At 33.0% G+C, this 14,171-nt stretch overlaps 1 protein-coding gene and 1 pseudogene across 4 annotated transcripts; one reads left to right on the top strand and one right to left on the bottom strand.

Moving 5' to 3' along the window:
- Nucleotides 1–641: 641 nt before the first annotated feature.
- Nucleotides 642–3,161, bottom strand: LOC109788022 (uncharacterized). 3 transcript variants are annotated; one of them, XM_020346651.2, is made up of 3 exons: nucleotides 2,983–3,161; nucleotides 1,868–1,991; nucleotides 642–1,165 (listed from the first exon to the last, which is right to left on the bottom strand). In XM_020346651.2, exon 3 carries the CDS (start codon nucleotides 1,161–1,163, stop codon nucleotides 819–821), a length of 345 nt encoding a protein of 114 aa, XP_020202240.1. In that variant the 5' UTR covers nucleotides 1,164–1,165; nucleotides 1,868–1,991; nucleotides 2,983–3,161; the 3' UTR covers nucleotides 642–818. The 3 variants fall into 3 exon arrangements, with proteins under 3 accessions (XP_020202240.1, XP_020202238.1, XP_020202237.1); XM_020346649.2 differs by having other exon boundaries at nucleotides 1,868–1,976; nucleotides 2,983–3,160; XM_020346648.2 differs by having other exon boundaries at nucleotides 1,868–1,958; nucleotides 2,983–3,160.
- A 3,595-nt stretch (nucleotides 3,162–6,756) lies between these two features.
- LOC109801940 (ARF guanine-nucleotide exchange factor GNOM-like) lies at nucleotides 6,757–13,809 on the top strand (annotated as a pseudogene). Its single transcript, XR_014432683.1, has 4 exons — nucleotides 6,757–6,937; nucleotides 7,344–7,449; nucleotides 8,055–8,856; nucleotides 9,735–13,809. The product of XR_014432683.1 is annotated as an ARF guanine-nucleotide exchange factor GNOM-like (transcript).
- The last annotated feature ends 362 nt before the right edge of the window (nucleotides 13,810–14,171 follow it).

Genomic DNA, 14,171 nt, shown 5'->3' with positions numbered 1-14,171 from the left:
ATACATATAATTTTTCATCCTTTTAGTCTCAATAATTACAACAATTTTATATTGTAATCCCTATAAAAAATAGACATCAGAAACTAAATGATACCAAAAATATATATATATATATATATATATATATATATATATAAAACTAAATATAGAGATTTAAAAAATAAAAATTATGAAATTATATCGACAAAAAACTAATTAACCTTTTTTTTTATCGGCCTCTGGTGTTTAAAACTAAGAATCAAACTGCATGTTTGCAAGCATTACTATTAAGTCATCCCAAAAAGGATATCTGGGAATATGAGATACTTCCAAGTACCAACCATTTCTAAAGCGCTGTCACCTTGGTGTTTCATGTAGCTATCTGTTTTTTTCATTTACATTCCAAATGCCCCTGTAATGTGTTATAATAAACTTGTCTTAGTTTAAGATCCAAACAGGAGTGTATTGCCCTGATAGTTTATGTCTATCTACCATTTTGGTGAGCAGACCACAGTCGATATCTTATGTAGTTACACATTTAAGCAACTTTAAGGGCGTGTTTGAATACCCGATCAGTTTAGTTGAACACCAATGACCAGAGAGACATGGATTGGTGTTGAAAGAGCATTAGACGGTTAAAAATGAGTAAAACAAACACGCTATAAGCATCCATCAACAATCATCTTATTTCTAGTAACGTAAATTAACTAATGTCTTAGTGAAATATGTTCAATGAGTAACTTCCTATTATGATGACAACTTAAAAAATAAAGACGAAGACAAGATCTGACAAGGATGATTTCTCTGAGGTACAAATAAATACCAACAATCATCATGACTCAAAGCAGCTTAACACCAGCTTCCCTGAGAGAATCAATAACCGCTTTAACCTTACCATGATACTTCTGTTCTCTCTTCAAGTGAACAGAAACGGCAGGAATGTCCTTAAGCAAAAGGCGTTCTGCTAGTATCTTCCCAATCTTTGCAGCTGCAGCCACATCACGACTAGTTTCCAAGCTTGATCTCAAGGCTTTCTCCTGTGAACTTGCTGAAGAGGCTACAGTAGCTGTTGGGGTGTGAATCACCTGCGCACTCACGTACTTATTGGTAAAATGCATCTTCAGAACATAAGGTTTGAGAAATTTTGTAATCCTTGGAGGCCTCACTGGAGGTGGGATAACCATATCTGTTTTACAATATAATCCTCGTTAATAAGTATATAATTAAAAAAAATCACTTTTTCATATCATATTTTTGGCATATCACATATAACTCAAGAAACCAATATATATCTAACTATATATTAGAACACTGTATATCAAACGAGAAGGCAAGCATTTCAATTATTCAATATACATACAAAATATAAGTTCATTTCATGTTTTGACTATCTAGTGAATGCAAATTGCAAAATATCAACTAAATATAATCCCCCCCCCACTACCCCTTTTTCAACATTCCTCCACTGGTTATATCTGTCATGTAAAAAATGCAAAATTACTTGAGAATATATCTAACTATCTATCATGTTTTGTTAAGCGCGTGCTGTAAGAGTTCTAGAACTTGCAAAAGATCAGGTAGCTTTAAAAGAAAGTGCAAGTTTTAATAATTGGGGGAGTGGCAAAGCAAGGGTAGGAGAGGAGCATGGGGAAATCACCTAAACATGATCAACAAGTGTAGCCAAAAAAAACATGTAAAAGTAAAACATTAAAAATGAAAAAAAAAAAAACCCATTTCTTAATAAAAGGATTTCATTGGCAACTTTAATCAAATAGTTGAAACGCAAAGTCGTGGGCATTGCTCAACAGGCTAAGGAACAATTGTAAGAAATGGAAGGAGGTGGAGTAACGCAAAATTTGAATTGAGAGAGAGAGAAGGGGAAACATACCTGGTCCAAAGATAGGACTCCAAAACAACACAAGGTTAAGGGTACCTTGCTTCTGCACTCACTTTGTGAAACAAATATTTCTGTCTCCGTCCTAATTATTTGTAATAACCTTCATGAATAATAACTTTTCAAAGCAAAATCATTCATATCAAATTTATAGCAATTCAAAACAAAAATAACAAAGTGGAATGATCTAACATTATTCACATCCCTAATAGACGAGTGAGCCTACTAAGACTCAATGAGGTCACCCCAAAATACACATACGTGCAGTAAACTTTCAAACCACTATACATTTTCATCTCATTTTTCTCATAAGTAATAACACTTTTTTTCATATTTTTCTCCAAAGTAACATAGTTATGTTACCACTTCTCATTATAATTCGGCAAAATCCAAATCATCAATAGCTCCACCAATGCATATATATACCACAATGATTAAGTATATAAGTCCAAGCTACTAGCTAGACATTAATCTCAACTGCCCTAGTATACATCCAGGGCCATGCCTCGATTGGCAAGCTCAGCAGACCAAGTTATATATGTGGGGTCATGAGTCAACTAGCAAGCTCAACCTAGCAACCATAACATACATTTCGTATGTAAGATTAAATTTTGAAAATTTCCAGTTTGATACTTTCAAACAAATTTTGTTTCACCAAAAACCCATTCTTGTAGCACAAGTTATCCTCATTTTACAGCAGAAAATTTTGCCCAAAGCTATTCCAACTTCAAACTGATGCATAGATCGATATGGATTTAAAGCTTATAGTGCCTACTATCGTAATCCACACTTTAACATCAATTTATCTCATGATTTGAGGGCTGAACTCTTGTCAATCACTTGGCTTGTGAAATTCTCTAACTTTCTCAACTGTTCAAATTTCTCCAACCACCCTTAACCCCTCCTCTATTAGCAAAACTAAATAACCCAATCCAATAGCTTATTTACCACAGAAAACACAAGACTTCTCCATGAGAAACACGATTCCCTTTCAAAATCCTAGTTTACCAAAATGGCAAAACCAAACTCACAGAAACAATTCAACGAATCTAACTCCATGAATTGAGAGAAAGAGCAGGGGATATAAGTTTGAACTCTAAATCCCTCACCTCTTCGATCTTCCAACTCAAATCCGGAAAAAAAAATGGATTTTGCTGAAACCTTGAAACTTTTGATAGCGTTGAGTTGCTCTTTTCTCCCCCGTCCTTCCTCTTTGGCTTTGCTAATCGGACCTGCTGTTCCACGTTGGAAACCCTATGGATGCTGTTCTTGTATTTCTCTCACTCTCTCTCTCTCTATATATATATATATGCTAAAATAAAATAAAAAAAAGAATGTTATTAGGAATTATGTATAATTATCGAAATTAAAATGGAAAGATAAAAATAGACACTAATAAGACAACCTCTTTTATTATTAACAAGTGAAAATAAGGCTCATAAAAAAATGAAAAACAAAAAATAAAAATGATGAAAATAAAAAATGTACGAGTAATTTCAGAATAATGAAGTAATTAAAAAATTAATTAAATGATAAAAAGTAGTTAAATAAATTAGTTAAAAGATAAAATGGTTAAAAGAATTTGAAGACTAAAATAAAATATTTTTTTTTATATACATGTTATAGATTATAGATGTAAAAGTATAAAATTGTTTGTATGGTTATTAAAAATTATATATAGTTATTAATAATAAAAATAGACATTAAAAAGGATATTTTTATTATTAGTGTAAATTAATTATTATTTTTAATATATATTTTCATAAATTATTTAATCAATAAAATAAAAAAAATATTTATTAAAATAGCTAATTGTTTTAATAAAGTTATATAAAAAAATTATATATTTATTATCTTTAATTTATGAATAACAATCTTAAAATATAGATATTTTTGAGCTTATTTGTTCAATTACCCTATTTTTTTTCACAACTCTTATTGTTGGATTAAATATAATCTTAAAATTAATTAAAAAGATTAAAAATATATTATTCTTTTAGAAAAAAAATTGCAATAAACTTAGAATTCATTTTATATTATCTTAATTTTCTATCATTCTTAGTTATTCCATGTTAAAAGTATAATTAAGTTTATTTGAAGTTTTTTCTAACTTATTTTTTAAATAATAATTCTTCTATGATAAGTTGTGTATTATTGTCTATGGAGAATACAGAGATATTATAAGGAAAGTTGAATTGTGTCATTAGAAAACTCACACTTTTCAAAAATAGTGAAGTAGTAATTTTATGAAAAAGTGTAGATGAAAAGTTAAGAGACTAAATATATGAGATTTTTATACTAGTTCGTTTCAATCATTGAGACTATCTTTGATTATTGATCCAACTAGATCAGGTTCTGCTATCTTATATAAATACAAGTATTCTTTTTCCAAAATACTTCTGATTCAAATCTAAATATTCTTTGACTTGTTTTTTTAAGCAATTACCTAAGTATTTTTTAAACACAAAGTCTCTCTACACTTTAAAAACAAAGTATTTTTTTTGACACAAAGTTTCTTCAGACTTTAACATTAAGTAATCTTTTATAGTCAAACCTCTCTAGACTCAAAATAATAATACTAAGTTTTTGAGTAAAATCTAACAATGTTATTTTTTGTTTTACTTTCAAGGCGTGATACAACTAATACAATACAAAGTTATCTTATAGAAAGAAAGAATATGATCAATAGTTGGTTCAATTTTTTATTATTATTTTTTTTGAATCATCATGTTTTCTTATACAAGTGCTTCAATGAAGATAATCGTTGTAAATCCTCGAGCATCTCTCACTACTTGTTTCATTTGTCTTCATCTTTGTTCCTTATGGAAAGAAATGTCCGTTGGTGCATTAAATACTTTCACCAAATAGTCACTTATTATTCGATCAAGAAAGTTACTTATCATCTTTTAAGTATTGAGTGATTATAACCATGTGTGTGTCGGGTTAAAACAATCTTGAACAACTTTATCTGACGCTTTTTTGTGATTTGGGGGATCTATTATTCTTTTTTTGACACAAAACATGTCTCTTGTTTCTTTTAGTGAATGTGAGTACCAAGAAAGTTTTTGTTTATTTGATCTATTGAGGAATCATATAAACACAAATAATTTAATTATTGGACATTATAAATGATATAAAATCAAAGTGCATCTTTCGAACTAAGTGTTTTGTTTGACTAGATAACTTATTTGTTTTAATGCTTTGTTCATAAAACTTTTCTCTAGAAAAATATTTATGTTTGTTGACATTAAAATTTAAAAACTTAAGGGGTTTAAAAATATTTTGACCAAACAATTTTTCCCTTTTTTTATAGTGACAAACATGTTTTTGATAAGAGAAAATTTTCGATGTACGAATCTATTTAAAAAGACGAATTGATCTTTTCTTAAAGATTTAAATTTTTTTTTTGTAAGATCAAACACAATAATGTCTTTGCTTAGATATTTGAAGCTTTTATTATAGCAAAAATCTTATTAGAAACATTATAAGAATTTGCTTAAAATAGAGCAAAACAATCAACGTTATATCAAAACAAATATTTGTAACAAACATAATATAGTTATTCATAACAAATCATACATTTCAAAGTATATATTCAAGCAAATACATATATTAGAGTATTATGTATTTATTAAAGTAAGAGATCAATATGTTAAAAATCTAAAGTTATCAAAGTTAGAGTTAAGATTAAAGAAAATATTGTACTAAAGTAAATACACTCCTCTTAAAATAGAGCATTAGTTTTAGAGCAAAATAATTGTTCAAAAACAATAATTGTTTAGAGCATATGTTCAATAGAAAAATTAACAAAGGATTTATCAAAATCAAATATACTACTCCCCCTTTTAGCACTAGCAAAAGTCAATACAAAACTATTCATCTTTGTCTAAGTTAATCTCCATGTTAAGTCTGGTGAGCAACTTCTTAAATTTATGTTGATAGCATATTAGTCGTTAGTATGAAGCACATAGAGCTCATACGAGAAAGCCAGACAATAAAGTTAGAGTGTTTTCATAGTCATTTTGAGATGGTTCAAGTGTAGACATAGTCGGTTTCAATGTAGTAGAAAAAAGCGAAGTAGATGGAGTTTCAGGGTAGAGTAAACAAAAATAATATATAGGAAAACAAACAAAAAATGAAAACTTAAAGGGAATGGGGTAGCAAAATGTGTGACATAGTTGGTAGAGAGTATTGCTTATAGAGGGAAAGGTACTACTAGGAGTTGGAGTCTCTAGATAGTACCGACCAATCAGATAAATGAAATACTCCTTATTTGTGCTAAAAGCACTAGATTGATGAGATCAACATATCTCATATACCTCACATCCTTGAGATATTTTTTATTTTTCTAAATTTTATAAACATTATTTTTAATTATTATAAAATATTTTTGTTTTTCATAAAGTGAATAAATTTTTATTTTTATTTTTATAATTTATATATATATATATATTATTTTTATATCTTAAAATCTAAAATTACTATTTTTAAGTCTCTAACAATTCTATATTTTGTCTCCAAAATATTGAAGTTAAGTGTTGATTTCAACCGCATTAAATACTACTTATAATAAAAACTTCATAATTCATGAACTTTTTTACCCTTCTCAAAATTATCTCTACTCCCTTAAAAAAAAAAGAATTACCTCTACTAAGTAAGAATACGTGTATAATATTGTCTTGAAAATAAAAAAGCCTTAGAATTACCTCTACTAAGTAAGAATACGTGTATAATATTGTCTTGAAAATAAAAAAAGCCTTACTTCCAAGTTACAAACCATATGATGATGTATTAAACGTGTAGTAGTATATTGGCAGAATGTGAAAATAGAAAGGAAGTAGAGATTTTTGTAGTAATTTGTGGTTAGTAAAAGGGTACACAAAGAAAATCAAATAACAGTTATTATTATTTAAAAAAAAAATAAAATCGGAAGGCCCCAACAACAACAACAGCCAGGAGGATCTTCTTGTAAGGAAGTGGCACACACAACACAACACAACCCATGATTTCCAATTCTACGCCTCAAACATTGTATCCCTGCCATGCCCTTAATACGCTACCTTTGTAAGTTTTCGTTTTTCTTCCATTTTAATTCTCAACATTTTTCTGGGGTGTCATTGCGTGAATTTAAACTTCAACATAGATTTTGAGACCCCTTTATAGAATTCTAGTTTAATTCGAAATGGGGGTTGTGTCCCATGGATTAGATCATTCTTACTATGCCAACAGAATTGACAATGAATTTGGTTCAATCAGAAGGGTGAGATTTCATGGCAGATCTAATGTTTTAGCAATTTCATGTTATGGGTTTAAAGTTGTATTATGGTTCCATCTGGAATGATTTCCGTCTTGAACTGGTTTTATTTTGATTTGATTAATATGTGTGTGTATATATATATATATATTTATTTGAACGTGTAACCTCTGTGCCTCTAATGGGATCTTTCTATGTTCCGGTGTACTTTATCAGAGAGAGAAATGCCTTTGAAGTTTCAGCTCACAAATGAAATATACGAGTTTGAGTGAGAGGAACCAGAATCTACATTCATTAACCTCTAATCTACCTGATTCAATGAGTAAGTGTTCCTGTACAGCTTAATTTCTTTTCCTAATTTATAAGCTGTGAAAAACTTAGTAACCAAATGGTTGGATTTTACTTGTGGTGGAGACTTAAATGTTATTACTGTTGGTTATAATTGATCAATTGAGATATAATGTTAATCTATGCTACTGATCTGTGCTGTAGACCATACATTGTGTCTGCTGTGCTGAAAGGCTTGAAAATGTTGTTTGGTTTGCTTTGAGATTCAGTCTTACTCATTTTCTTTGGAATATATGGTTAGAGTTCTTTAACAGGCAGACCTTTGCTAGGATAATTTTCAAAAAATTTTATACATCCCTATTACTCTGAATTAGGGCCTCTTTCTAAATGTGTTTGCATGCGTATTTGTTGTTTATATGATCTGCTTATATATTCACCATTCATGTTCTTCCTTGACAAATCTCTTTAGATACTAGAGTTTTTTTGGGTCCTTGGGCTGTGTTTCATATGTTAGTACTTTGTATCTGTTTTGAATTTGGATTATTTGTATTACTGACTGTTGATGCTCGTTTGGAGTCATTAATATGTGGGAATCCTTGTCGCTGTATTAATTATCTATTTCTACATTGTTTCTTTTAGGGCTTTTGTTCATCTCATTCTCAGCATTCTTTTAATAAATGTAACTGATACTTTTGTGAGAATGGGACACCTAAAGATGCAACTGCAAACTGGTCTAAATGGAACAGAGGATCAATATGAGCACTGTGGAGCTGGAAATCTGAACAAAACTACTATAGCATGCATGATAAATGCAGAAATTGGAGCTGTTTTGGCTGTCATGCGAAGAAATGTTAGATGGGGAGTTCATTACATGTCAGATGATGACCAATCAGAGCACTTTCTCGTTCAGTCTTTAAAGGCACTAAGGAGGCAAATTTTCTCATGGCAGAATGAATGGAATGCCATTAACCCTGCCTTGTACCTCCAGCCTTTTTTGGATGTGATACAATCAGATGAAACTGGTGCACCTATAACTGGTGTTGCTCTGTCATCTGTTTACAAGATCTTAACTCTGGACGTGATTGATCAAAACACTGTTAATGTTGGGGATGCCATGCACTTGGTGGTTGATGCTATCACAAGTTGCAGATTTGAGGTGACTGATTCTGGATCAGAAGAAGTGGTATTAATGAAGATTTTACAAGTTCTTTTAGCATGTGTGAAAGGTAAAGCATCTGTGATGCTAAGTAACCAACATATTTGCACCATAGTAAACACTTGTTTCCGTATAGTTCATCAAGCAGGAACCAAAGGTGAACTGTTGCAACGAATAGCAAGGTATACAATGCATGAACTGGTTAGGTGTATATTTTCTCACCTTCAGAATATTGACAACAGAGAGTGTGCATTCGTAAATGGGAGTGCTACCTTAAAACAAGAGGTATAATATTTATTTTTCCTTTGTCCTTTTTTGTTGCATTTCAGACTTCATCATGTGATTATTTTTCCAGTTGCTATGCATGACAAAAATTGAAGGGAAAAATAGGGACTTTGGGTGGGGTAGAATTCTTATTTGCACTATAATTTTGTTTTGCTATTGTAAGTTTTTCTAAGCTTACAAAATTTGAAATAGTTGAAAAGTACAATATCCTTAACTCATTATGCTCTTCTTATGTTACTGTTTATTATTTATGTGAAAATTTCAATTTCCATTAATTTAATGTTCCAACAAAATTGTATGGTGCCAATCTTGGAGCGTTGAACACCATACAGTGTTTGGCCAGCTGGCTTATTAGCCTGAAAGTACAGCTTAAAATGAAATAGTGAACTTTGACCTCTCTTCCTGCTTTCTCTTCAGACAGAGGACTGCAACAATAAGAAAGTACTAAAGAAGGCTAGGTACATGACCTAGAAATCTTCTAGGTAGAATATCTGGAATATAGAAGGAAAGAAGGAAAATCCTTTTTATAATGTCTATTAGGAAAAAATATATGTTTTACGAAAATTTAATGTATATAACTATAATTGACTCCCTGCTGTCCTGCACTACCTTCATTCACCTCCAAAAAACTAGGGGGTAAAAGAAGCAAAGAATCCTTGCTGGAAGCATATATGTTGTCCAAAAGGGGTAGAGAGTTGTCTCCTTATATATTATTACAACTTACATGTACCAATATTTTATAGTCAAATCTATAAATTCTCTAAGGTAATAATTCAATAGTTCTACTGAAATAAACATTTTTCCTTGTGTAAAACTGAATTTTGGGAATCAGGAATGCATAAATTTATAATTAAGTATTGATGTTAGTGTTTTTGCAGACCAATGGAGTAAATAATGAGCATGCTTTGGCAAGTGGACAATTGGAAAATGGGAGGTTGAATTCTACATATGAGGCTCAACCATTATCTACAGGCATCGCTTTCAGTACTGCAACTGTTGTGACAGAAGCTGTAATGGATGAAAACGCATCTATTGTTACCAGTGTTAATGGGATTGATCCACACGAATTACAGGTCATGATTGAACCGTATGGGGTTCCCTGTATGGTGGAAATATTTCACTTCTTGTGTTCTTTGCTGAATGTTGCTGAACATATGGGAGTGAATCCTAGATCAAACACAATAACATTTGATGAAGATGTGCCTCTTTTTGCGTTAACTTTGATTAATTCAGCCATCGAGTTGGGAGGAGCTTCTTTTCGCCGTCACCCAAGATTATTGAGTTTAATTCAGGATGAATTATTCCGCAATCTTATGCAATTTGGTTTATCAATGAGCCCTCTTGTACTTTCAATGGTGTGTAGCATTGTTCTGAATCTCTATCACCATCTTCGTATGGAGCTCAAATTACAGCTAGAAGCATTTTTTTCTTGTGTAGTTTTGAGGCTTGCACAAAGCAAATATGGGGCTTCATATCAACAACAGGAGGTTGTGATGGAAGCCCTTGTTGATTTTTGCAGGCAAAAAACATTCATGGTGGAGATGTATGCTAACTTTGACTGTGACATAAGTTGCAGTAATGTCTTTGAAGATATTGCTAATTTGTTGTCCAAAAGTGCATTTCCTGTGAACAATCCATTATCTTCCATACACATTCTTGCTTTGGATGGTCTTATTGCTGTAATGCAGGGAATGGCTGAAAGGATAGGTAGTGGATCTTTAGGTTCAGAACAATCTCCTGTGAATTTTGAGGAGTATTCTCCATTCTGGATGGAAAAGTGTGACAATTTTGGTGACCCAAATGATTGGGTTCCTTTTGTCCGCCGAAGAAAGTACATAAAGAGAAGATTAATGATTGGAGCTGATCACTTCAATCGAGATGATAAGAAAGGTCTTGAGTTTCTCCAAGGAACACATCTTTTGCCTAACAAACTTGACCCCCAGAGTGTTGCTTGCTTTCTAAGATACACCGCTGGGTTGGATAAAAATCTCATTGGTGATTTCCTTGGAAATCATGATGAATTCTGTGTTCAGGTTCTCCATGAATTTTCTAGGACATTTGATTTTGAAGATATGACCTTAGATATGGCCCTTCGTGTATTTTTGGAGAGTTTTAGGTTACCTGGAGAATCACAGAAGATACATAGGGTGCTTGAAGCTTTCTCTGAGAGATATTATGAACAATCACCGCATATCCTAGCTAACATGGATGCTGCTCTTGTGTTATCATACTCAATTATATTGCTTAATACAGATCATCATAATGTGCAGGTCAAAAAGAAGATGACAGAAGAGGATTTTATCAGGAATAATAGGCATATAAATGCTGGCAATGATCTGCCTCGAGAATTCCTGTCAGAGATTTACCATTCAATTTGTAAGAATGAAATCCGTACCACTCCTGAGCCAGGCTTTGGATTTCCAGAAATGACCCCAAGTCGGTGGATTTCTCTGATGCACAAGTCAAAACAAACTGCTCCATTCATTGTATCTGATTCCAGGGCATACTTGGATTATGATGTGTTTGTTACATTGTCAGGCTCAACAATTGCTGCCATTTCTGTGGTTTTTGATAATGCTGAAAATGAAGAGGTATACCAAGCATGTATGGATGGATTCTTGGTTGTTGCAAAGATATCCGCCTACTATCATCTTGAAAATGTACTTGATGATCTAGTTGTGTGCCTCTGTAAGTTCATTACCATTTTGGATCCATTATCAGTTGAGGAATCTGTCCTGGCCTTTGGAGATGATACAAAAGCAAGAATGGCAACTGAAACAGTTTTCACTATTGCAAATAGATATGGTGATTACATCCGCACAGGGTGGAGGAATATTCTTGATTGCATCTTAATATTTCACAAGTTATGCCTCCTTCCTCCGCAGTTGGCCAGTGATGCAGCTGACGAGTCACAGGTAACTACAGAAACAGGAGATGGGAAGCCTAATTCAAATTTGTTACCATCAACACATCTTCGATATACGACTCCAAAGAGACCCTCAGGATTGATGGGCAGGTTTAGTCAACTTTTATCTCTTGGCGTTGAAGAGACACGATCAGTGCCAACTGAAGAACAATTGGTTGCTCATCAGCAAGCTGCACAAACAATTCATAAATGTCACATTGACAGCATATTGGGTGAGAGTAAATTTTTGCAAGCTGAATCTCTATTGCATCTTGCAAGAGCACTCATTAATGCTGGAGCTCAACCTCTGAAAGGGAATAGAATATCTGAGGATGAAGACACTTCAGTTTTCTGCCTGGAGTTGCTAATAGCAATCACTCTGAATAACAGGGATAGAGTTGGACTACTTTGGACGGGTGTTTATGAGCACATATCCAATATTGTTCAGTCAACTGTGATGGCTTGTGCACTGGTAGAAAGGGCTATTTTTGGACTGCTTAGAATTTGCCATCGCTTACTTCCCTACAAAGAGAACATTACTGATGAACTTTTGAGGTCCCTGCAACTTGTCTTGAAGCTTGACGCACGGGTTGCAGATGCATACTATGAGCAGATTACGCAGGAGGTCACTCGCCTTGTGAAGGCGAATGCTTCTCATATTAGATCTCAGTTTGGATGGCGGACAATTTCATCACTGCTTTCCATCACTGCTAGACACCTGGAAGCATCTGAGGCTGGATTTGATGCGCTGAGGTTCATTATGTCTGATGGAGCTCACTTGCTCCCTGCTAATTACATTCTCTGTGTAGATGTTGCGAGACAGTTTGCTGAATCTCGTCTAGGACTGGTAGATCGGTCTATAATTGCACTAGATCTTATGGCAGGTTCTGTCATTTGTTTAGAAAAGTGGTCCAATAATGCTAAACAAGCAGTCAAAGAAGAGGAAGTGGAAAAGGTGTTGCAGGATATTGGGGAAATGTGGTTTAGGCTAGTGCAGGGACTGAGGAAAGTATGTCTGGACCAGAGAGAGGAGGTTAGAAACCATGCGTTGTTATCTCTGCAGAAGTGCTTCACAGGAGCTGTTGGGACTCACCTCCCACGCGATTTGTGGATAACATGTTTTGATCAAGTGATCTTCACCGTGCTAGATGACCTGCTTGAAATTGTGCAGTCACACTCTCAGAAGGACTACCGGCACATAGAAGGAACGCTTATTATTGCCTTGAAGCTATTGTTTAATGTTTTCCTCCAGTTACTCCTAGAATTATCGCAATTGGAAGCCTTCTGCAAATTATGGGAGGGTGTGCTAAGCCGTACCGAAAAAAGTTTGCAGGTGAAGATTTGGGGTAGGAGAAGTGAGAAGCTTCAGGAGCTTGCACCTGAGCTTCTGAAGAACACTTTGCTTGTAATGAAATCTGAGGGCATACTAGTGCAGAACAGTGGCTCAGGAGAAAATAGTTTGTGGGAGATGACATTTCTACATATGAAGAATATTGCACCCTCATTGCAGTTTGAGGTGTTCCCTGAGCAAGATTCGGAGCAGCTGGCACAAACCGATTGAAACAGTTGGAAGTTTAGGACCTGATGCAAACATTTTTGTTCCTTCAAATGAAAAATGGGCCAAGAGGGTAATGTTATCAGTTAAATCTACATGCAGTGCCTAAGCTACCCGAATTGGCTTTTCTATGTGACCCTATGAATACCCTTCTCTTTTCTATGTTGAGGTTGTGAAGGTGTTCTAGTTGATTATGCAGAATATCGCATTGTTATTATGGTTGGAGCAGTTTGATCAGGCTAAGCATGAAGTGAAGTTGCTTGTTATTTGGTATTCTCTCTTTCTCATAATTGCCCCGGGGACTTGTTAGTTGTTACTTTATACGGATGAGACTTTTGGTTGGAGATATGCTATACAACACAGATACAATCTCAAATGATAAAGCATTAGTATTATCTTGCTAGGTTGTACATGTATTTACTCGGTATGTTAATGATGTAAAAAACACAATTTTTGAGATGATAATCATAAATATATTATATACACATATTAAGACAGGTTACTTAAGCAGTGAGTGTTGTTAGAGTTTGGATCCGTTTCTAAAGTGTGTAAAATCGATTTTGGTTTAAGCAAAATAATTTGCTGCTGTTCAATGTGTTCCCTATTTCGTGCCAATCTCAATTTGAACCATTGATCTCTCTTTGGAAATCGTTTGCAATTTTAATTAATTTATATAATTGTGTAAATACTTAATAATATAGTCATCATTAAAATTTTGACATAATGTTTTTAGTTTATTATTTCAGAATTATTAATATTGAAAAATTATTTTTTGTAAATAACAGCATTTATATTTATTACTATAATTGTATATTTTTTTTTTTGTAAAGAATAATTTTCATTATTATAATATTT

This window comes from Cajanus cajan, chromosome 3 (genome assembly GCF_000230855.2).
Source record: "Cajanus cajan strain Asha chromosome 3, NIPB_CcT2T_4, whole genome shotgun sequence".
NCBI classification, from domain to species: Eukaryota; Viridiplantae; Streptophyta; class Magnoliopsida; order Fabales; family Fabaceae; genus Cajanus; species Cajanus cajan.
The sequence above is the reverse complement of the archived record's forward strand: the minus strand, read 5'-3'. Positions and strand labels throughout refer to the sequence as shown.